At 46.5% G+C, this 25,504-nt stretch overlaps 1 protein-coding gene across 1 annotated transcript in view; it reads right to left on the reverse strand.

Moving 5' to 3' along the window:
* spidr (scaffold protein involved in DNA repair) overlaps positions 1-25,504 on the reverse strand; it is a 451,063-nt gene that overhangs the window by 49,719 nt on the left and 375,840 nt on the right. Inside the window, exons 15-16 of the mRNA XM_070892572.1 lie at positions 11,441-11,648; positions 439-591 (exon numbers count right to left, since the gene is read on the reverse strand). Of these exons, the coding sequence (XP_070748673.1) occupies positions 439-591; positions 11,441-11,648 (361 nt within the window). The remainder of the gene's footprint in view (positions 1-438; positions 592-11,440; positions 11,649-25,504) is intronic.

Below are 25,504 nucleotides of genomic sequence, written 5' to 3' on the forward strand. Positions count from 1 at the left end.
CTCCCTCACTTAACCTATCTATATTCCTTTGCAGATTATTTGTCTCCTCCTCACAACTTGCTTTCTCACTTATCTTTGTATTATCAGAAAATTTGGCTACTCTGCACTCGGTCCGTTCATCCAAGTCATTAATATAGATTGTAAATAGTTGAGGCGCCAGCACTGATCCCTGTGGCATCCCACTAGTCACAGTGACAGATGTTAGGCTAACTGGTCTATAGTTTGCTGTTTACTCTCTCCCTCACTTCTTGAATTGGGGCGTTACATTTGCGGAGTTCCAATCCACTGGGACTTCCCCGGTCTCCATGGAATTTTGGTACAACCAATGCATCCACTATCTCTGCAGCCACTTATTTTAAGACACTAGGATGCAAGCAGAAGTATTGCTGCAACTGTAAACAGGTAAATGACCAAATGAAGAGATAGAAACAGTCTCACCTTGCACTGTACACACGGAATTTACTTTGGTCAAAGCACTGAGTTCATCAAGTGTAACTTTTCCAGTCAATGGAGAAATTTCCTGATTTTCATTACTTCGAAACATCGATTTCTGGAGTGAAAGTACAGTACCCTCAGCACACACAATAAAGTCTGTAGAAAAAGAGAAATGGCTCTCAGTATAACAAGATATTACATGCAAATACACCAAGCATTTCTTAAAATATAATTCAGATATAAATGTATCAAATAAAATATGCTCCTCTTCCTTTTTAAGAAATTGTGACCATGCAACAGTTAAATTGAAATATTAAAATAACATCTTTGAGTCAAAAAAGGAAGCCTGTTAAAGAACCTTCAGCATTTCTCTTGCCATTCATCTTTTTAAAACATTTTAAACTGGAAAATTTGAAAATATATAATAGATACCAACTGTGTAACATCAAAAGTGAATTCAATTATTGAAATTGCCTTACAGACATTCAGTTCATAGAATAAGCATAATTTCCAGCAAAAACAAAAAAGAAATGGAATTGTACTAATCAGGAATTTATTTTTATTTACTGCTCCTGTTTGGTAAGCAACATATCTGTGTTTATGTTTTTAAAGTTGTTTATTTGTCCTTTTGGTCATGCATAGTCCAGAGTTACAGTGATAATCCATATGTGCTCCTATGCTGTGTTGCAGGATCAGTGAAGCACCTGTAGGTCCTCCTGCTGCAGATGCTCACAAAGAAATATCTGTACATCATCCTGGACTATGGCATAGCTCACATCATCTTATGCTTCAGCATGAGGTTACAGTAATGTGCCACTACATCCTCCTGTAATACACTATATATTCAGATGGGTCATCTATAGTTTAGAACTTTTTCTAAAAGTTGCCAGCCGTTGTCACAGTGTCAGCTGTGGCTCAGTGAATAGCACACTCGCCTCTAAGTCAGAAGGTTATGGGATCAAGTTCCACTCCAGGGACTTGAGCACATAAATCTAGGCTGATACTCCAGTGCAGTGCTGAGAGAGTGCTGCACTGTCGGAGGTGCCGTCTTTAGGATGAGACGTTAAACCGGGGCCACGTCTGCTCTCTCAGGTGGATGTAAAAGATCCCATGGCACTATTTTGAAGAAGTGCAGGGGAGCTATCCCCGGTGTCCTGGCCACGATTGATCCTTCAATCAACATAACAAAAAACATATTATCTGGTCATTATCACATTGCTGTTTGTGGGAGCTTGCTGTAAAATTGGCCACCGCGTTTTCCACATGACAACAGTGACTACACTCCAAAAGTACTTCATTGGCTGTAAAGTACTGTGAGATGTCCGACAGTCAAGAAAGGTACTATATAAATGCAAGTCGTTCTTTCTTTCTAAAAGTAAGTCATAAGCAGATGCCCGGGGTTACTTTTCTATAATATGAGAAACAGCAAGTTAAAAATCAGCCTTTCAGCAGCACATAATCATAAATGATAAGACTGCATCCCATCTCCCCAAACATTTCCATTATGATGTGACACATAGATGATAATTTTCACTTAAACGTAGAAAATAGGTGCAGGAGTAGGCCATTCAGCCCTTCGAGCCTGCACCACCATTCAATATAATCATGGCTGATCATGCACTTCAGTACCCCATTCCTGCTTTCTCTCCATACCCCTTGATCCCTTTAGCCGTAAGGGCCACATCTAACTTTCTTTTGAATATATCTAACGAACTGGCCTCAACAACTTTCTGTGGTAGAAATTTCACATGCTCACAATTCTGAGTGAAGAAGTTTCTCCTTATCTCGGTCCTAAATGGTTTACCCCTTATCCTTAGACTGTGACCCCTGGTTCTGGACTTCCCCAACATCGGGAACATTCTTTCTGCATCTAACCTGTCCAATCCCGTCAGAATTTTATATGTTTCTATGAGATCCCCTCTCATTCTTCTAAATTCCATTGAATATAAGCCGAGTGGATCCAGTCTTTCTTCATATGTCAGTCATGTCTTCCCGGGCATCAGTCTGGTGAACCTTCGCTGCACTCCCTCAATAGCAAGAATATCCTTCCTCAGATTAGGAGACCAAAACTGTACACAATATTCAAGGTGTGGCCTCACCAAGGCCCTGTACGTGTGCAGTTAACTGGCTGAACAGATCGCCCACCCACGATAGAACTCGCCCAGTTTTAAGTTCCAATGAAATCAATGGAGATGAAAATCAAGCGGGCTCTATAACGGGCAGGTGATCCGTGCAGCCGGTTTACCGCCTAAGCAACCAAGGTGCAAATTACCCCCATGGAATGTGATGAGGTCTGCAATCAAGAGCATCATTGTAACTATAAATATATTAAGAGTAAGAGGGTAACTAAAGAAAGGGTCGGGCCTATTAGAGACCATGAGGGTAATCTTTATGTGGAGGCGGAAGATGTTGGGAGGGATCTGAACGAATACTTTGCATCTGTTTTCACAAAGGAAGGGGGCAATGCAGATACTGCTATTGAGGAGGATTGTGATATTCTGGATTAAATAAATATAGTGAGAGAGGAAGTATTAAGGGGTTTAGCAGCTTGGAAAGTAGATAAGTCCCCAGGCCCGGATGAAATGCATCCCAGGCTGTTGAGCGAAGTAAAAGAGGAAATAGCAGAGGCCTTGACCATCATTTTCCAATCCTCTTTGGATTTGGGCATGGTGCCGGAGGATCGGAAGACTGCTAATGTAATACCCTTGTTTAAGAAGGAAAAAAGGGATAGGCCGAGTAATTACAGGCCTGTCAGCCTAACCTCAGTGGTGGGAAAATTATTGGAAAAAATCCTGAAAGACAGGATAAATCTGCATTTGGAAAGGCAAGGATTAATTAGGGACAGTCAGCACGGATTTGTTAAGGGAAGATCGTGTTTGAGGACCCACAAGGTAGACTGGTCATGAAGGTTAAAGCCCATGGGATACAGGGCAAAGTGGCAAGTTGGATCCAAAATTTGCTTGGAGGTAGGAAGCAAAGGGTAATGATTGATGGATGTTTTTGTGACTGGAAGGATGTTTCCAGTGGGGTTCAACAGGGCTCAATACTGGGTCCCTTGCTTTTTGTGGTATATATCAACGATTTAGATTTGAAAATAGGGAGTATGATTAAGAAGTTTGCAGACGACACTAAAATTGGTTGTGTGGTTGATAATGAAGAGGAAAGTCATGGGCTGCAGGAGAATATCAATCTACTAGTCAGGTGAATAGAGCAGTGGCAAATGGAATTTAATTCAGAAAAGTGTGAAGTGATGCACTTTGGGAGGGCTAATAAGGAACAGGTATACACATTAAGCGGTAGGCCACTTAGTGTAGATGAACAAAGGGACCATGGAGTGCTTGTCCACAGATCCCTGAAAGGAGCAGGCCAGGTGGATAAGGTGATTAAGAAGGCATACGGAATGCTTGCCTTTATTGGCCGAGGCATAGAATATAAGAGCAGGGAGGTTATGCTTAAATTGTATAATACTTTGCTTAGGCCACAGCTGGAGTACTGCATGCAGTTCTGGTCGCCGTATTATAGGAAGGAAGTGATTGCAGTAGAGAGGGTGCAGAGGAGATTTACGAGGATGCTGCCTGGAATGGAGAATCTTAGCTCTGAAGACAGACTGGATAGGTTGGGTTTGTTCTCAATGGAACAGAGGAGGTTGAGAGGAGACCTCATTGAAGTGTACAAAATATTGAGGGGCCTGGATATAGTGGATAGTAAGGGTCTATTTCCATTGGTGGAGGGGTCTATTACGAGGGGGCATAGTTTTAAGATGGTTGCTGGAAGGTTTAGAGGGGATTTGAGGGGGGGGCTTCTTTACGCAGAGGATTGTGGGGATCTGGAACTCGCTGCCTGGAAGAGTGGTGGATGCAGAAACCTTAACCACTTTTAAAAGATGGTTGAATGGGCACTTGAAGTGCAGTAACCTGCAGAGTTACGGACCTAGAGCTAGTAATTGGGATTAGACTGGATGACCTTTTGCTGGACAGCACCGATATAATGGTAAATACTGCAGGGAATAGAATACGGCCAAGGGTGATCTCCTGGACTAGTTTCAATCGCCTGCATGGGTCGGAGAGGAATTGTCCCAGATTTTTTCTCCCTAAATTGGACTGGGTTTTTTTATCTGGTCTTTGCACCTCCCAGGAGATCACATGACTCCGGTTGGGGTGGAGTGTAGAATGTTTCAGTATAAGGGGTGTCGCAGTTGTGAGAGGTGGACTGGTTGCTCTTTGCCTTTCCGTCATTGTTCATCGGTTTATATGTAACCTTCAGGGTTGCGGACTAAGGGCCGCGTGGCTCTTTGTCGGCCGGCGGCGCTGTAAATTTCTATGTAAAAAATTTCTATGTTTCCATGGGCTAAAATTTGGCCCTCCGGTTAAAACGACGCACTTGCCTGAGGTGCGCCGACTTTGTACTCCAAAAACGGCGCTGAAAATGTAGCTCCGTATTCTCTCTGCTCCGTGGACCGTCGTAGGCCTTGGCATGGCGTGGCGTGGCGAAAGCAGAGGGGAGCGGAGATCGGTCCCGGCGCTGAAAACAGTGCCGGGATCTCTGCACATGCACGCTAGAGTGTGCGCGCATGCGCAGTAGCTCCTCGCCCCCAAAATCTGAGAGTGTGCTCTGCAGGCTGTGTGGGAGGGGCCCGAAGCACGCTGCCCATATCCCTGGCCGAAGGGACTCCCCCCACCATTGCCCCCCTTCACCGATGCCACGTTCAGCCTCTCCCTCCCTCCCCCGTTCACAGGTGCCGTGTTCAGGCCTCTCCCTCCCTCCCCCATTCACAGATGCCGCGTTGAGCCTAGCCTCCCAGTGTGCGCCTTACTGCCCCTATCCCAGGACGAATGGTCTCCCGCACAGGCCAGCCGCTGCCGAGTTTAGTTGAAGGTAGGATTTACTTCAGTTCTTTATTTGTTAATTGAATTATTTACTTCAGTTCTTTATTTTTTATTGAATGCTTATTACTTTTTGTGCTTTGTTTAGTGCTTTGTAAGTCTTAGTGCTAGGTGCAGGTCTTCTCAGCTTCCTTGTATTTTTTATTTGTTATTGAATGCTTATTTTTGTGCTTTGTTTAGTGTTTGGTGCTTTAGAATGTACTTACCTGCGCTGATTTCTTAACTCTCCACAAGGGTTTTCTGTGCGGCCCACAAGTGGCCACATATGCTGGCCTAAGTTAGTTTGGAGCAACTATTAGCTGTCCAAACTGGCTTAAATGGCCAAAACAGGCATAGGTGGCTGGTAACGCCCCCTCTTGAAAAAAAAACTAAACTTAAAAAAAATCCTAACTAACTCACTTACACTGGTGCAAATTAAATGGGCAGAATTGCGATTTTTAAGATACTCCAAAAAATTCAAGTTGCTTCAAAAAAGATGGAGCAACTCCTGAACAAATTTGGGCCCTATGGGCTCAAATTTCCCCAGGAGTTGTCCTGCTTTTTTTTTTGAAGTCGCTTTTTTTGGAGTAACTTATTAATCGCAAATTTCCCCATTTAACTTGCTCCAGTGTAAGTCAGTTAGTTAGATTGTTCTTTTAGTTTCGTTTTTTTTCTCCAAAAGAGGGCATGACCAGCCACTTACACCTGTTTTCGCCATAGAAGCAAATTTAGTCAGCTAAAAGTTATTCCAAACTAACTTAGGCCTGTGTATGTGGCAACTTTTGTCGGCACAGAAAAACCTTATCAACATTTAAGAAATCAGTGCAGGTAGCCAGAGATTTGGGGTGGGGGGGGGGGGGCACTAAACGCCTTCACATCAGCACAACATCACAACATCTTCACAACATCATCAAAAATAAAGGAAAGATAAAGCAGCTACTGAAAATAGAGCAGTCCTGCCTTGCCGACTGCAGAACACACTGGTCAGCCCTTCGGCCAGGGCTAGGGGCGGCAGGCATGCATAACTGTAGGGGTGAGGATGTTTTTTTTTAAAAACAGTTGTTCCTAAATGTTGTGTGGTGATAATGGAACATGATGCAATCGTAATGCAAAATATCGTTTATTGAAAAGTTTACAATGCACTTCAACAACAACAACAACAGCAAAGAAAGGCTACACCCATTCCTCACCCACATCTCGGGGAAAGTGCACTTCCTCATAGAGTTGGTGATGGTGGTGGTGGGGGGGGGGGGGGGGGGGGGGGGGAGGGCGGGGCAGTTGGGGGCCCGGCTTGGGTCTCACCGGGTGCGTGGATTGAAGTGGGAGTGGCATTTGAGTATCCGGCCTTTGTGCCCTTATTGCAGCAGCTAGCTCCCTCATGGCATCTGCCTTAGTTTGCACACCCTCTGAAACGTCCGCCCTCAGTTCCCGTCTCAGTGCTGATATTTCTCCCGACAAGTGTCGCAACCTCATCATGCACCCCACTGACGGCGGCCACGAGTGATCGGGTAAGGGCATTGGTCTCCTCACCCAATGATATAACCTGATTAACATCTGATGAAGGCTGCATCTCAGGAGAGACTGGTCGGCTTTTCCTTCCCCTCGCCTCCCCTAGTGGCACCCCTCCAGTGTGGGGCGCAGGCTCGGACGGTGGGGCACTGGGTGTTCCAACATGCATTTCACCACCGCCACTGGGACCCGCAACCTCGAAAGGTGTGAAACCATGGAATGTCGCCGCGGAGCTCATGGAGGTTTCTGGCAGTGTGATGCACTGTACCATGGACTGATCCATATCACGATCAGCATTCTCCCGCGAACACATTTCCATGGACCCCTCCTCCCCCCATCCGCCTTGGTCAGGAGCGTACGCATCTGGATCTTCTGGTGGATCTTCAGGATGTTCAGGGTTGTCGTCTTCTTCTGCAAAATACAACAGTCAAATGGTTAACAGCACAGGAGGGGGCAGGATGGGTGGCATGAGTAGTCTCACGTGTAGCAGGCCAGTCAACAGGTTGTTTTGAAGGGCGACGATGCATTTTACTAACTCACCCTCACCCCCGCGTGCAGAGCTGATTCTTTTTCTGCAGGTGCGACTCAGCAAGGCAGCAACTCATTGTTCCAAGTGCGATAGTTGGTGCAGATTTGGCGGCCTTCCTCCTGTTCGAAGTCTTTCCCTTTTGTTGTGAACCAATTTCTTCTGCAAAGATGAAAATACACATGGTGCGCTTCTGATGGGTGGTACATATACAGATGGTCACATTTACAATTGCAATTCCATTTAAAGATGAAGATATTACTTACACTCATTACTTGACCAGCGTCCTGCCATTTCTTTTTGCACTGGATTCCAGATCTTGCGGTATTCACCCCTGCGGAGTATTCTTCTGCAACTAGGTTTCATCGTCTTCTCATTTCTTTGGGTGGAGCTTTTGTAGGACCACTCTTATTAATATCCAGCTCCAGCCATCTGTCCTCAATGACAGTGACTAGTTTCTTCATTTCCTCATGGAGGAAATTCTTTATTCTTGTTGCACACTCTTACGTCATTGGTGTATTGGACTAACACTCAGGTTATCTTGAAAAATAACAGTTCTCACCTTTCTTTCAACTATGCAGCACTCCTTTCCACTCCCTCAGCCACCCAAAAATCACTATTCACACCTTACCTTTATATATGCCAATACTGCTGAGGCACTGAGGATGCTCTCCCTTTAATTGGCTGATTGCCAAGCTTCCTGCTCCATTTGAAACGCGCATTGCGCATGCTGAAACGGACATGCGTTCCCCTGCATGCACTCGAAGAGACGCTGGGCCCAAACCCCATCCCCGTCGGCTGCGTTGACAAGCTCGGCCGAAGCTCCGCCCCCCCCCCCACAGTCTCTGCAGCGCCATGCCACGGGGCCGGACAGATGAAGGAGCGGCCAAATTAAAAGGTAAATTTTCGGTGCATTTTTTGACCCACGAAGTCGGCGTACCACAGCTAACTATGCCGCTCTAGGCGGCTGGGGAAATTTGGGTCCTATGCTGCTAACTCCTGCTTTAGTGGATGCAGAATCTTCCAATCAACAGCATTACACAGCTCAAACCTTAAATAGATTCTGCTCTAGCTGTGGTTTCCAGAGAACTCAAAATACAGTAAATCATTTATAGCCAATACAGGCAAATAAACTCCAACTTTAACCCCAATTCTGCCCCATCACTGGAATTGTTTTACTACAAAGGCCAATCTCATTACATTAGAAAGATTTGAGAAAAGTCTTTATTATTATGATGCAATCATGTGTTTGTTCTGGATTATTCAATGTTTTACATTCAGAATGTTATTGCACTTAATGGGATCATGCAATTAATGTTAGGTTTCCTGTGAGCCCATCCTCACAGAAAAGTCTAAGTCAGGTTTTTTTTACATTATTTGTGGGGTATTCCTCAAGATCTTGGGGGAGAAATTGGCAAGTCTTGTGCACGTATTTTGGGCGATATTTAGCTTTTTTTGCCGGTAAAAGTACTCACCTAAATTGGCCAAAGTTAACGAATGGCGGTTTTGAAATATCGCCGAAAAGCAGATCAACCACGTGCAACAGCAAAAAAAAAATGCACCGCTTAAAATTGGCTGTTCGGCGAACTCATACTCATGGTGAAAAAAGAAACGCCTGAAAAAAGCCTGCGTTGAAGCCCCAGAAACAGCGGTAGGTATGAAGACCTACAAAAAGGGTAAGTTGAAATTTTTATTTTTAAATTCTTTTTCAGCGATTTATTAGTTAAGTGTATAGTGAATGTTTTCTGATTTTTTATTTTTGCAATTTTTTTTGTGATCTCCCAGGGCCTCTATTTTTGGCAGTGATTGGCCTTGGGCTAAAGTTGGCAAGGACTGTAGTTTCCACTGCGAATCCTCGTGCAACGCTGATTTTTATCATCAGACGCATTTTTTTGCCAATTTTACCCCCTTAAAAAATGGCGAAAATTTTAGTGGTATTTTTTGTCAAATAATGGGAAAAAAATGCTATGACCAAAAACCGAATGTTTAGCCCCTTGAATTTTAGTGCAGATTGTTCTTTAAATGGCCTATTCCAAGCCCATGATCTCCATTCACTTGAAGTAATTTAACAGCAGAGACCACGTAGCTAGGAATTTGATGCATTTCAACTACACTTTGGATATTTTTCTACAGGAGCGGCACCCATTTGCATTACACAGAATTACCACCGACTGATACAGGATTCACTTACATGGTGCAAATATTATGAATCCAAGACTCGAGAAGAAATGCAGAAGACAGGTTTAGGATCTGACTCTACTGCAATCTACATAATCTTCTTCAAAAACAGTTTCACATTGGCTGCTTGTCTTATTGTGTTACAGGGCAATAAGGGACAGCTGGTTTCCAGATATGAAGGTGGATGCAGTATATGAAATGTAATAGTTTCAACTTACTTTCCTTTAATCTGCTGTAAACAGAAGTGTCATTTATGACGTTTGGATTGTGACTTAGTGTTTCTTTATGAGGTCTTCACACAATTCATATTGTTAAGTCACTGACTCAAGCTCAATGCAGAGAACGTTGTTTTGGTTCTTTTGGGCCGACTGGAGATTCTAAAGCTGGTAAGAAGTCCAAGAACTTTCTCTTAAATTTCAAAGCTAGCAGAATATGTCTTTCCATTCTATGTTACTGCTAATTTGAATGTTCCCTACCCCAAAGTTTCTTGAACAATTGTTGGCTTCCTGCTCTGTGCACGTGTCTCCTGAAACTTCCTGTTTGGATTCTTCCAGTCTGATTTCCATTTATCTCAATAACATCGCAATAGACCCAAATTACATTCTCTGCGACTCTCACTGTGGTGCATTACCTCTTCTTGTCCTGCTTGACCTCTCCACAATACTTGACACAGGTGACCATGCCATCTTCCACTAACAATCTCTCTTGTTCAGCTCCATGGAATGACCTTCATGTGATTTCACTGCTACCTGTACAGGCAAAACTAGCACATCTTCAGCAATGGCTTCTGCTCCCACCCCACACTGACCTCCAGAGTTCCCAAAGATCTAGTCTTGCTTCTCTCTTCTTCATTAATGTGCTATCCCTCAACAACTCATAGGCATGAGGTCCACTTCTCCTGACCCCATAACCACTTCAGTGCTGTTGGACTGCCTGTCTGACATTGTCATGGATGAATCACAACTTTATTCAGTTAACTATCAGCAAAGCCAAAGTCATAGCTGTCAGCACCCACTGTAAATTCTGCTCTCTTGCCACTAATGTCACCCCACTACCTGGCCACATGCTTAGGCTGAACAAACCAGTGCACAACCTCGGTGTCATGGTCTACCTGAGATGAGATTCATGCTCCACATCCCCATTATCACCAAGTCCCCTTACATTCAATTTTGCAACAGTATCTCCACCAATATCGAAACCCACCAGCATTGAAACCATTATGCACATTTTTGCCACCTCCAGTCTGGATTATTCAAATACTTTGCTTCCATCTTCCACACTCAAACTCCAAATTATCCAAACAAGCAGCTGCCGGTATCCGAGCCCACATAATGCTCACTCACCTATACTGGCTCCCTAACCGTCAATGCATTCAAATTAAAACCCATCTTCAAATCTCTCTACAGAATCACACATCTCTACCACTGCAACCTCCAAGTCACACATCACCTCCCACAGCATTTGGTTTCCCAATTCTGGCGTAGATAGCTTTTCTTCTATCTTCATTCCAACATTGGTGATAGAGCTTTCAGTCCCCTAAACTTAATCAACTAATTATCTGTTCTCGTTAAAAATCTTCCTTAAAATCCATCTTTTTGACCGAGCCTTCAATCACTCCTCTCCAAATCTCTCTCTCAGGGCTCAGCATCTGTTCCTCTTATTTCTCTATAAAATGCTCTGGGTCGTCTTGTACAGGAAATGCACGATATAAGAAGTTGTTATTATGCTCGTCCAACTTTTGTCCTTTGTGGTTTCCTTCACATAATTTTCTTTCTTACTTCCCAATTCTAACCCTTCCTAAATCATTTCAGTATATTAATGAAACAAGTGTTAGGTATAGACTTCTCTTCTCGCAATCCCTTAGGTTATGCTTTATTCAGTAAACCAAATTAATTACCTTTCAAGAATATACTGTTAAACCAGGTCTTACCTTTTTCGACTATGGCATCCTTGAAGGTAATGCTGCTGGAAGTTTCATCATTCAGTGATTTAATAACTTCAGTACCCAGTACGCAGAATGAGGTTACACAGACTGAGAGGATTCTGGGTACTCCAGAATCATGATTTGCAGACTGTAGTGTTGAATCAGTCACAAAAAGCCAATAGTCTGTGCCCATCTGTTGATTGGCAGTTTGTTCCTGTGAAGAAACAATATAGTATTAAACACTAAACAAACATACCAATATGTCTGTTATAATTTGGATTGATATACAAGAAAGAATATATATTTAAAAGAAAGTTAATCAAAATGTTTATGCATTGTCACAACAAAGACTATATGTGACATCTTGGTTGTCATGTGCAACAGAACCAGCTGCCAAGCTGTTCCAGAGCAGCTATAGCAGGATAAATTTAAACCAGCCAATTACTACCCCGATTCAATAATCAGTAAAGTGATGGAAGGAGTCATCAATAGCACCTATTAATCAACACTCAATTTGGGTTCTGCCATTTGGCAGTTAACATTCACGCCACAAAAGTGTAAGGTAATGATTGTCTCGAACAAGAAAAAACCCAGCCATCATCCCCTGATCTTCAATAACACCACTATCACCAAAGCTGTACCAACTGCGACACGCTGCAAGCCCTTTTCCACACTTGTAAACACAGCCACAATGGCAGCAGTCTGAGCTTGCGCGGCAAATAGTCTGAGTTTCCACTGCAGCACTCAAATGTTGAGTCGCTTCCGCTTGTGCAGCAATGGAAGCCGAGGCATTGCCGATCAGACCGTGCATCATGGTTGGGTCCTCAAGTGCTCTAATGGAGTTGCCATGACTTCCATCCTGGAAATCACAGGTTCCAAGCTCTGCGCAAAGCCCTGCGCAAGGTTGAAGCTGGACTCCTCCATGCCCCTTGACAATCATCATCATCATCATAGACAGTCCCTCGGAATCGAGGAAGACTTCCTTAGATGGCTGAACAGTCCAATACGGGAACCACAGTCCCTGTCACAGGTGAGACAGATAGTCGTTGAGGGAAGGGGGTGGGTGGGGCAGGTTTGCCGCACGCTTTTTCCGCTGCCTGCGCTTGATTTCTGTATGCTGGATGCTCTCGGTGATGAGACTCGAGGTGCTCAGCGCCCTCCCGGATGCACTTCCTCCACTTAGGGCGGTCTTTGGCCAGGGACTCACAAGTGTCAGTGGGGATGTTGCACTTTATCAAGGAGGCTTCTGTGTTTATAGTCCTTGTAACTTTCCTCTGCCCACCTTTGGCTCGTTTGCCGTGAAGGAGTTCAGAGTAGAGTGCTTGCTTTGGGAGTCTCATGTCTAGCAAGCAAACTATGTGGCCTACCCAGCGGAGCTGATCAAGTGTGGTCAGTGCTTCAATGCTGGGGATGTTGGCCTGGTCGAGGACGCTAATGTTGGTGTGTCTGTCCTCCCAGGAGATTTGTAGGATCTTGCGGAGACATCGTTGGTGGTATTTCGCCAGCAACTTGAGGTGTCTACTGTACATTGTCCATGTCTCTGAGCCATACAGGAGGGCGGGTATTACTACAGCCCTGTAGACCATGAGCTTGGTGGCAAATTTGAGGGCCTGGTCTTCAGACACTCTTTTCCTCAGGCGGCCGAAGGCTGCACTGGAGGCGGTGTTGAATCTCGTCGTCAATGTCTGCTCTTGTTGATAAGAGGCTCCGGAGGTATGGGAAATGGTCCACGTTGTCCAGGGCCGCGCCGTGGATCTTAGTGACCGGGGAGTCAGTGATGTGCGGCGAGGACAGGCTGGTGGAGGATCTTTGTCTTACGGATGCTTTCGTATGCCTCAGTGAAAACAGGCTTTCTGGCAGACCTGCCAATGCAGCAAGCATTTAAGACTATAAGAATTAGGAGCAGGAGTAAAAGAAAGAAAGACAATGAAGTACTTTGAATGTAGTCACTGTTGTAATGTAATTTCATCACCCCACAAGGCTACGGATCACGAGCTGGAAAGTGGGATTAGGCTGGATAGCTCTTTGTCGGTCGGCACAGACATGATGGTCCAAAATGGCCTCCTTCTGTACTGTAACCCAGTGTTTTTAGTGCTAGCATAACATTCCTGCTCTTGTATTGTGTGCCTCAGCAAATGGGGACGGGTATTCTCTATGCCTTCTTGGCTATCTCATCTGCCTGACCTGCTACCTTTAGGAATCTGTGGACATGCACTCCAAGGAAATCTGTGCCCCGGCCTGTCGTTGTTACTCAGGATGACAATACACCCACACTCTTCAGAGGCCGCCTTTGGTGACTGAAAGCTAGTTTGGTCAACCTGTCCTCGCCGCTCCTTCGGGTGTTTACTGATTCTAAAATGAAGACTTTCTCCAGGTGTATGGTATAGTTTTGCTCTATGAGATATTTGTGAAAGAGGAGAAGGAATGCGAGCTTTTAGTGATGTTGTTTGACGGAGAAGCGACACAATCTCAATCAGAGAGAGGCGAGTCAGCGGCAGAGCTGGTCTCCAGTCATCTTGGTTAATCTTTGCCACTGGACCAAGACCTAGCTCTGCCAAGCCAATGTGGTGGCTGATGTGCAACGGCCACCACACGTTAAAAAAAATCCACGCACAGGCGTCTTCTATAGATACTTGAAGAGAAAAAGATTAGCGACGACAAACGTAGGTCCCTTGCAGTCAGATTCAGGTGAATTTATAATGGGGAACAAAGAAATGGCAGACCAATTGAACAAATACTTTGGTTCTGTCTTCACGAAGACACAAATAACCTTCCAGAAATACTACAGGACCGAGGGTCTAGTGAGAAGGAGGAACTGCAGGAAATCCTTATTAGGCGGGAAATTGTGTTAGGGAAATTGATGGGATTGAAGGCCAATAAGTCCCCGGGGTCTGATAGTTTGCATCCTAAAGTACTTAAGGAAGTGGCCCGAGAAATAGTGGATGCATTGGTGATCATTTTCCAACAGTCTATCGACTCTGGATCAGTTCCTATGGACTGGAGGGTAGCTAATGTAACACCACTTTTTAAAAAAGGACGGAGAGAGAAAACGGGCAAGTATAGACCGGTTAGCCTGACATCAGTAGTGGGGAAAATGTTGGAATCAATTATTAAAGATGAAATATAGCAGCACATTTGGAAAGCAGTGACAGGATCGATCCAAGTCAGCATGGATTTATGAAGGGGAAATCATGCTTGACAAATCTTCTAGAATTTTTTAAGGATGTAACTAGTAGAGTGGACAAGGGAGAACCAGTGGATGTGGTGTATTTGGACTTTCAAAAGGCTTTTGACAAGGTCCCACACAAGAGATTGGTGTGTAAAATTAAAGCACATGGTATTGGGGGTAATGTACTGATGTGGATAGAGAACTGGTTGGCAGACAGGAAGCAGAGTTGGGATAAACGGTCCTTTTCAGAATGACAGGCAGTGACTAGTGGGGTGCCGCAGGGCCCAGTGCTGGGATCCAGCTATTTACAATATACATTAATGATTTAGATGAAAGAATTGAGTGTAATATCTCCAAGTTTGCAGATGACACTAAGCAAGGTGGCGGTGTGAGCTGTGAGGAGGATGCTAAGAGGCTGCAGGGTGACTTGGACAGGTTAGGTGAGTGGGCAAATGCATGGCAGATGCAGTATAATGTGGATAAATGTGAGGTTATCCACTTTGGTGGCAAAAACACGAAGGCAGATTATCTGAATGGCGGCAGATTAGGAAAAGGGGAGGTGGAATGTGATCTGGGCGTCATGGTTCATCAGTTATTGAAAGTTGGCATGCAGGTACAGCAGGCGATGAAGGTGGCAAATGTTATGTTGGCCTTCATAGCTAGGAGATTTGAGTATAGGAGCAGGGAGGTCTTACTGCAGTTGTACAGGGCCTTGGTGAGGCCTCACCTGGAATATTGTGTTCAGTTTTGGTTTCCTAATCTGAGGAAGGACGTTCTTGCTATTGAGGGATTGCAGCGAAGGTTCACCAGACTGATTCCCGGGATGGCAGAACTGACATATGAGGAGAGACTGGGTCGACTAGGCTTAGAAGAATGAGAGGAGATCCTATAGAAACATATAAAATTCTGACGTGACTGGACAGGTTCGATGCAGGAAGAATGTTCCCGATGTTGGGGAAGTCCAGAACCAGGGGACACAGTCTAAGGATAAGGGGTAAGCCATTTAGGACTGAGATGAGGAGAAACTTCTTCACTCAAGAGTTGTTAACCTGTGAAATTCTCTTCCACAGAGAGCTGTTGATGCCAGTTCATTGGATATATTCAAGAGGAAGTTCGATATGGCCCTTACGGCTAAAGGGATCAAGGGGTATGGAGGGTGGAGAGAAAGCAGGAAGGAGGTACTGAGATGAATGATCAATCATGATCTTATTGAATGGTGGTGTAAGCTCGAAGGGCTGAATGGCCTGCTCCTGCACCTATTTTCTATGTTTCTATGTTTCCACCCTTCGAGATTTAGCTCGGGACCTGGAATATTAGGTCCTTCACTGAAACACCTCTGAACCTTTTGGCATCCTCGATTCGAGGAACTGCCTATGATGATGAATGTAGGAAACGAGGCAGCCAATTTGCACACAAGCAAGCTCCCACAAACAGCAATGTGATATTGATCAGCTAACCTGTTTTTGTTGTGTTGATTGAGGGATAAATACTGGCCAGGACACCGGGAATAACTGCCCTGCTCCTCTTCGAAATAGTGCCATGAGATCTTTTATGTCCACTTGAGAAAGTAGACGGGGCCTTGGTTTAATGTCTCATCCGAAAGACAGCACCTCCGACAGTGCAGCACCCCCTCTGCACTGGAGTGTCAGCCTCGATTTTGTGACTTGAACCCACAACCTATTGACTCAGATGCGAGAGTGTTACCCACAGCTGACACAGCAGGCCATCGAGCCGACTCTGCCATTCAATAAGATCATGGCTGATCTTCGACCTTAACTCCACTTTCCCGCCTGATCCCCATATCGCTAGATTCCAAAAATCTATTGATTTCAGCCTTGAATATACTCAACGACTCAGCATCCACAGTCCTTTGGGGTAGAGTATTTCAAAGATTCACAACCCTCTGAAGAAAGTCCTCCTCATCACAGTCCTAAATGGCCCATCCCCTGTTCGCGTTGGACGGGACCCCGCTGAATAGGTCGTCGGGCGGGGCCCCACCAAGGAAGTTGTTGGGTGAGTCAGCCTCGAAGTAAGGGCAGCGGCGGTGAGGCGAGGCCGGGCAGCGACGAGGCCCTGAAGTCGGCAGGGTCCGGTTTCTGGAACATTTTACAGATCCTGGACGGCCCTGCCACCGATCGTCCCGGAGTCCGGAACTCCGGATTCTTGACGATACACCTGTACTCAAATTAGCAGGATGTGACTAGTCCCATAGAAATCTGTATTGGGGCCTCAACTATTCAAAATATTCATGGCATAGAAAGTCATATATCCAAATTTGCCGATGAAACAAAGATAGGTGGTATTGTAAGCAGTGTAGATGAACGCATAAAATTACAAAGGGATATTGATAGGTTAAGGGAATGGGCAAAGCTGTGGCAGATGGAATTCAATGTAAGCAAATGTGAGGTTGTCCATTTTGAACTTAAAGAGGATCAAAAACCTAAAAACAGTGGATGCCCAAAGAAACTTGGGGGTTCAGGTACATAGATCATTAAAATGTCATGAACATGTACAGAAAATAATCAAAAAGGCAAATGGAATCCTGGCCTTTATATCTAGAGGATTAGAGTACAAAGGGGTAGAAGTTATGTTGCAGCTTTACAAAACCCTGGTTTGACCACACCTGGAATACCGTGAGCAGTTCTGGGCACCACACCTTAGGAAGGATGTGTTTGCTTGGAGGGATTGCAGTGCAGGTTTACCAGAATCATCATCATCATAAGCAGTCCTTTGAGGTCAAGGATGACTTGCTTCCACACTAAAAATGAGTATTCAGGTGGAAGATGCCTGTGCGTGAATTCTTTTAACATGGGGTGGCCGTTATACACTAGCCACCACATGGGCTTGACGGAGCTAGGTCTTGGTCCAGTGATAACGGGATCCAAGATGACTGGAGACCAGGCTCCGCCGCATGTGCCAATAAATACACACAAACTTAAACATTCTTCTACTGTCCTCCTTTCCTCCTTACCACAGGACATCTCTCTATGTGGAATTCATAGTACGCAATGTGAGCCTCACGATCGGCCCGTGCTGCGCCTTCCCTTGGTCTTCTCCATGCTGCTCTAGCTCTGGGCTCCGACCTCTCTGCTCCTCTGTGCCTTATCCGTGCTCTCCTCGCCGGTCCCGACCCCCGCTCCACGCAGATTCCGACCTGCGCTCCACGCTGCTCCCGACCTCCGCTCCTGACCTCCGCTCCACGCCATTCCCGACCTGCGCTCCACGCCGCTCCCGACCAGCGCTCCACACTGCTCCCGACCTGCGTTCCACGCTGCTCCCGACCTGCGCTCCACGCTGCTCCCGACCGCCGTTCCTTGCGAGAATGATACCCGGACTTCAAAGCTTAAGTTATGAGGAGAGACTACACAAATTAGGCTTGTATTCCTTAGAATTTAGAAGGTTAAGGGATGATCTGATCGAAGCTTTCAGGATATTAAGGAGGATAGATAGGGAGGATACAGAGAAATTATTTTTGCTGGGGATTATTGGGGATTATTTGACTAGGGGGCATAGTCTAATAATTAGAGCCAGACCTTTCAGGAGTGAAATTAGGAAACACTGGTGGTAGAGGTTTGGTACTCTCTTCCGCAAACGGCAATTGATGCTTGATCAATTTTAAATTGGAGATTTATAGCTTGTTGTTAAGCAAAGGTATTAAGGGATATGGGCTCGAGGGATAGAATGGCCTTTTCTTGTTCCTAGAAACATAGAAAATATGATCATGCAACTTCAGTACCCCATTCCTGCTTTCTCTCCATACCCCTTGATCCCTTTAGCCGTAAGGGCCACATCTAACTCCCTTTTGAATATATCTAACGAATTGACCTCAACAACTTTCTGTGGTAGAGAATTCCACAGGTTCACAATTCTCTGAGCAAAGAAGTTTCTCCTCATCTCGGTCCTAAATGGCTTACCCCTTATCCTTAGACTGTGACTCCTGGTTCTGGACTTCCCCAATAACGGGAACATTCTTCCTGCATCTAACCTGTCCAATCCTGTCAGAATTTTATATGTTTCTATGAGATCCCCTCTCATTCTACTAAATTCCAATGAATATAAGCCTAGTTGATCCAGTCTTTCCTCATATATCAGTCCTGCCATTCCGGGAATTAGTCTGGTGAACCTTCGCTGCACTCCCTCAATAGCAAGACTATCCTTCCTCAGATGAGGAGACTAAAACTGTACACAATATTCAAGGTGTGGTCTCACCAAGGCACTGTACAACTGCAGTATGATCTCCCTGCTCCTATACTCAAATCCTCTCGCTATGAAGGCCAACATGCCATTTGCCTTTTACACCGCCTGCTGTACCTGCGTGCCAACTTTCAATGACTGATGTACCATGACACCCAGGTCTTGTTGCACATCCCCTTTTCCTAATCTGTCCCCATTCAGATAATATTCTGCCTTCCTGTTTTTGCCACCAAAGTGGATAACCTCACATTTATCTACATTATACCGCATCTGCCATACATTTGCCTATTCACCTAACCTGTCCAAGTCACCCTGCAGCCTCTTAGCATCCTCCTCACAGCTCACACTTGGAGGCCAGTGCAAAAAGTGGCAGGACCTTGGTCAAGCAGTTAGTACAAGTAATATTTTCATTTATTCACTGGAATTGCAATTGTAAATGTGTATGTCCCACCCAGCAGAAAGACACCCTCTATAAAAAGTTATATTTTCATCTTTGCAGAGGAAGGTGGCACACAACCAAAGAGAGAACTCGAAGAGGAGGAGACCTGGCAAATTTGCACCCTCTGACACCCGTGGAAGGGAGGATCGCTGCTTTGATAGGTCCTGTCTGGAGAAAAGCAACCATCACTGCACAAGCTGGGCCCACACTCGAGGGAGAGGGTAAGTCCTGCAAATTCCACAGTCTGACTTTGCGAGGGCTAGCCATGCTTTGGTTCATAGGGATGTCTCCGTCAGCTATGTTTCGGTTGATGCAATGTGCTATCATTCATTGTGGTCCTTCAAATGAGCCTGCTGCCTATGCTGTGTGAGCCTACTCATGCCACCCACCCTGTCCCCTCCTCTGCTGCTAACCATTTGTCGGTTCTGTGTTATTTTGCAGAACTTGAGGCCAATCCTGACGACACTGAAGCCAACGCAGAAGATTATTCAGACGCGGACGAGCCTGAAGAGGAGAACATCTTCCAATCCGACCTTCCAGACCAAGAGCATGGGGGTGAGGGTGAGGATGAAACCCCCACTCTTGTACTCACTCTGGAAGAGGTGCTGGTGCCATCCATTGAGGTGCCAGCCCCTTTCCTGAGTGGTGCGAGTTGGGACATTTCATAGTTTCACACTGTCCGAGGCTGCAGGTTCCAGTGGGGTGCAGCGAGCCACACCCAGGGTCCCACTGTCCGAGGCTGCGGGTCCCAGTGGGGTGCAGCAAGCCACACCCAGGGTGAGGAGGGGAAGGAGAGCTCGACAGCACTCACTTGAGATGCAGGATGTAACACATGTAGTTCAGATGATGGCAATGAGTGCGGAGAGCATTGACCTTACACGATCACTCCGGTGGGGTGGGTGATGAGGTATCGGGAATGTCGGGAGAAGTAACAACACTCTCGCGAGAAACGGGAACACTGTGCGGGCACATTAGAGACGGAATATCGCAAGTAGCTGATACACTGTCGGTGAACATTAGGGAGGGAATGTTGCAGGTAGCTGAGACGCTGGCGGAGCACGAGGAAAGGAATGTTACAGGTAGCTGCTGCAATAAGGGAACACGCAGCCACTGATGGACTCAACTGTCGCTCCCACTCCAATCACCAGACCAACCTCTGAAGAGGCCTAAGCCGGGCCTTTCACATTACCGCCTGTCCACGCCCCCGAACAAAAAGTGCGCATTACCCAAGATGCTCGAGAGAATAAGCTTGGTACCAACCCGAGAAACGCTGCGCCACCGCCAGTAGACAGGGGTGGAGTCACCAAGACCAAGCACAGTGGGCGGACTTAGAATAAGGTGGAGGAGGGATGGGTGCAGCCGTTGTTGTTATTATTGTTGTTACTGTTGTAACTGTTCTCAAATTAAAAGTTTTTTGTAAGTGATAAGTTTAAAAGTTTGTAAGTGATCTTAAAGTTTGTAAGTGATCTTAAAGTTTGAGCAATCGTTAAAGGGGCATGACGGCGCACCCTCCTCCGCTGTCGTGCTCCGGATTCAGGTAATTGCATAGCTTCCTCGTCCTCGTCATCTGCATCTTCCTCATCATCATCTGCCACTCTCACCTCAGGTGGGTCTTCTACTACCAGCTGCTGCTGCTTCATGATGGCTAAGTTGTGCAGCATGCAGCAGACAACATTGAACTGACCGACAATCTCAGGGCAGTATTGCAAGTAGCCTTCGGAATGGTCCAGGCATCGGAAACGCTGCTTCAAGATGCCAATGGTCCTCTCTATTATGCTGCGCGTCGCAATGTGCGACATGTTGTATTCCCACTCAGCTTCCGTCATGGTTACGCATAGTGGAGTCATAAGCCAGGTGGCGAGCCATACCCTTTGTCCCCCAGCAGCCAACTCTGCCCTTCTGGCTGCTGCTGAAACATGGCAGATATAGCGCTCTTGCATAGGATGAACGCATCATGGGTGCTCCCAAGGTATCTAGCATTAACTGCCATGATGCGATGCATGTCGTGTCAGAAATGCAAGCTTCTCACACAGTCTGCCTTACTAAGGTGCAGGTATGAACGCCTGTCTTGATATACCCAATGTGGGTAAGGCCTCCTGCCCATCATCCTACGTGCTCTGGGATTCCTCAGGTGATGCTGTCTAATCAATCTTCTCCTCCGCAGCACCATCATGCAGAAGGCTGGCACAAGGTATGGCGTTGTCAATATTGCCCCCATAATTAAAGGATGTGCTTATTTGTACTTCAGAAATGGCCACCATGCTCCACCCTTTGTCTATGATTGGTCCACTTAGCGAATAAGCCACATCCTGAAGTTTCACAGGAATGTGTAACTGGAACCGCCCATCCCAAGGTCTCACTGACTTTGCAAAGTGTAACTCGATCCACTTTGACTTCCTGAAGTGACAGGACAGAGCTCCCCAGAAGACAGCAAGGACCAGCCAAAGTGCCTTACCCCTGTCCAAGTGCATGCCTCTCTCAGTCGAAGAGCCTTACCCCAGCGCAAGTGCATCTTCCCCCGTCACCTCCCATAGATGAGGCAGACATTGTGTATGGATTGTTAACAGGTTTATTGGGTATGAAGTGAATAGTGACAGTGTCGTGACTTCTGGGTATCATCCACTCCGATGTCCCTAATAGGGGGTTGGAAGAACGTGATCCATCTTCCGAGTTCACTTTCTCCCCTCCGATCCCCCCCGCCCCCACCTGTGTCTCTCCCGTCTGCCACCCCTCCCCACCCCGCCTCTCTCTCTCTCTCTCTCACTCCCCCCCCGCCCCCCCCCGCCAATCTCACACTCTTTCCCTCTCCCCCCAGCCTTACTCTCTCCCTCTCCACCCAGCCTCGCTCTCTCTCTCTCCCTCTCCCGCCCCCCCGCCCCCCCAGCCTCACTCGCTCTCTCTCCCTGTCTGCTCGCGACTGCCCGCTCTCGGGCCCCATGGCAGCCCGCTCTCGGGCCCGACTTCCACCCGCCTCCCCCCCCCACCACCTTCTAGTGAAGCCGAGCCCTGAACCAGTGTCCGGGCGAGGGAGCGATTCTGCCGGCCGACGCTCCGACTCTCGAGCCCGGTGAGGAGACACATTTACAATTTCGCCCTTTTGACTTAAAAATTTATGATGCTTCACTCCCTCCAAAATTTTGGCTGAAAACAATTTTGTAATGTGCGCTGATTTTTGTTAAGTGCCCAGAAGGTTTTTTTGGAGTGGTCACATACTCCGTCCTAAGAAAATGTAAGTTGGCCAAACTTGCTTAAATCTCAAAAACTGAAACAGACATCAGGTTATGTCCCCTATGACACAAAAATATCATAGCCTAAAAAAATCGTACCTAAGTGAATTAAGTTGGCGCAGAAACTTTGGGACTTGGAGAATTCCAATTACTCAAAAAAAAATGGTGCACGCCAAAAAAACGGCGCAGATAATTGGGGAAATTGGGCCCCATGTTCCTAATTGCTTGCTGGACCTGAATGCTAACTTTCTGTGTTTCCTGCACAAGGACAACTACATTTCTCTGAACATCAACATTTAATAGTTTCTTACCTTTTAAAAAAGATTCTGTTCTTCCTACCAAAGTGAATACCTCACATCGGATGCCTCCAAAAGTTTGTCAACATCCTTCGCTTGCTCCACGACGACATGCAGGCCATGATCCTCATCAACGGAACCATTACAGACCCAATCCATGTCCGGATGGGGGTCAAACAGGGCTGCATTATCGCTGCAACCCTCTTCTCAATCTTCCTCGCTGCCATGCTCCATCTCGCAGTTAATAAGCTCCCCGTTGGAGTGGAACTAAACTACAGAACCAGTGGGAAGCTGTTTAACCTACACCGCCTCCAGCCAGGTTCAAGATCACCCCAACTTCGGTCGTTGAGCTGCAGTACGCGGATGATGCCTGCGCCTGCGTACATTCTGAGGCTGAACTCCAGGATATAGTCGATGTATTTACTGAGGCATATGAAAGTATGGGCCTTATGCTAAACATCCGTAAGAAAAAGGTCCTCCACCAGCCTGTCCTCGCCGCACAGTACTGCACCCCAGTCATCAAGATCCACAGCGTGGCCCTCGACAACGTGGACCATTTCCCATATCTCGGGAGCCTCTTATCAAGAAATGCAGACATTGATGCGGAGATTCAACATCGCCTCCAGTGCGCCAATGCAGCCTTCGGCCGCCTGAGTAAAAGAGTGTTCGAAGACCAGGCCCTCAAATCTACCACCAAGCTCATGGTCAAAGGACTGTAGTAATACCTGCTCACCTGTATGGCTCAGAGGCATGTTCGATGTACAGAAGACACCTCAAGTCGCTGAAGAAATATCACCAACGATGACTCTGCAAGATCCTGCAAATCCCTTGGGAGGGCAAGCGCACCAACATCAGTGTCCTCGTCCAGGCTAACATCCCCAGCATTGAAGCACTGACCACACTCGATCAGCTTCGCTGGGCAGGCCACAGAATTCGCATGCCAGACACGAGACTGCCAAAGCAAGTGCTATATGCGGAGCTCCTTCACGGCAAACAAGCCATAGGTGGGCAGCGGAAATGTTAAAAGAACACCCTCAAAGCCTTCCTGATAAAGTGCTACATCACCACTGACACCTGGGAGTCCCTGGCCAAAGACCGCCCTAAGTGGAGAAAGTGCACCCGGGGGGCGGGGTTGAGCACTTAGAGTCTCAATGCTGAGAGCGTGAAGAGGTCAAGCGCAGGCAGCAGAAGGAGCATCCAGCAAACCAGTCCCACCCATCCTTTCCCTCAATGACTGTCTGTCCCACCTGTGACAGAGTTTGTGGCTCTCGTATTCGACTGTTCAGCCACCAAAGAACTCACCAGGAGTGGAAGCAAGTCGTCCTCGATTCCAAGGGACTGCCTATGATGACGACTCCATCGGCCACCTTATTTCTCACTCACTTAACCTGTATGTCCTCCTCACAGCTTACTTTCCCACCTAGCTTTGTATCGTCAGCAAACATGGATACATTGCACTCGGTCCCTTCATGCAAATCATTAATACAGATTGTAAATAGCTGAGGCCCCAGCACAGATCCTTGTGGCTAACCAGGAATTGATCTGTTTATCCCTACTCTGTTTTCTGTCTTTTAACCAATCCTCTATCCATGCTAATCTATTACTCCCAACCTCATGAGCCATGTGTGCATGCCCATCACCCTTCTTCTGGAGGCTGCCCCATCGAAGTCCTCATCTGACTTCTTTGCAGTAGAATTCGTGTGCAAACTCATCCTCCGGATAGCTGGCACCTGCACTATCCTTTCCCACTGCCCAGGCTGTAGGCCACATGTAGATTCCGTCTCTCTCCTACCCTCTAAAGTATGTGCAGTGCCATTTTCTGAGCTGGCGCCTACTAGTATCAGATCGAGTGACATTGTCTCTTCTTCTCTATCACTCTCCTCCTCATGTTCTTCCTGTACAGGTTAGGCTGGTTGGAGATCTTGGGACTCTGAAAGGAGAAAGGCACAAGTGGTGAGGGGAGTGAAGGAAAGCAAGATTTGCATGCTTACACCATCAATAGCTTGCAAGTGAGAAGAGATTGTGGAATGAAGGAGGAGTGGGATGTGAGAGGGAGGATTAGGTATGAGCATATCATCATTATCAATGCTTTCAGCCTTGCCAATTGTCACAGCCTCAATGACGGCTCTTCCAATGATATCCAGCAGTGTCTCCTCCAGCTGGGTCAGGTTCCGCAGCCATGCCTGCCCCTGCCTGTTAACTACTGCTGGTAACGGTTATGTGCCACCTTAGCCTGCAAGAGAAAGGGAAGTGGGTCAGTGAGTGTGGAGTAGTGTGTTTGGGTGATGTGCCTGTCATGGTTGAATAGCTGGCATTGTGTGCAAGGTGTGAGAGGTGGGTATGAGGCTTGCAAAAGTGATAAGTGTGTGAGGGTGAGGTGAAGCTATGATTGTGAGGTATGAGCTCTGATTGACAGATTGTTGGTAGGTGAGTGATGGGAGTGTGGTGCATTGGGCAGTGTGAGAGGCTTGAGGTGCTGTTGGTGGGATATGGCATTTGAAGATGCATTCAGAGACCTTGACCACTCATGTGAGGTCATTAAACTTCTTTTGGCACTGAATCCAGGTCCTGGGGGAAAGACTGGTGGTACTGACCGCTTCAGCAATCTACTCCTACTGCCTTGTTACAGTCTGTCTGGAGGGCCTCCTGCGCGTAGAGTGCCTGTCTCCTCCTTTTGACCCCCTGCACTTCGGCCTCCAGTGCTACATCAGAAAACTGAGGTGCCCTTTCTCTGCCCCATTGAGC

Source organism: Pristiophorus japonicus, chromosome 1 (genome assembly GCF_044704955.1).
Source record: "Pristiophorus japonicus isolate sPriJap1 chromosome 1, sPriJap1.hap1, whole genome shotgun sequence".
In the NCBI taxonomy this organism is placed as follows: domain Eukaryota; kingdom Metazoa; phylum Chordata; class Chondrichthyes; family Pristiophoridae; genus Pristiophorus; species Pristiophorus japonicus.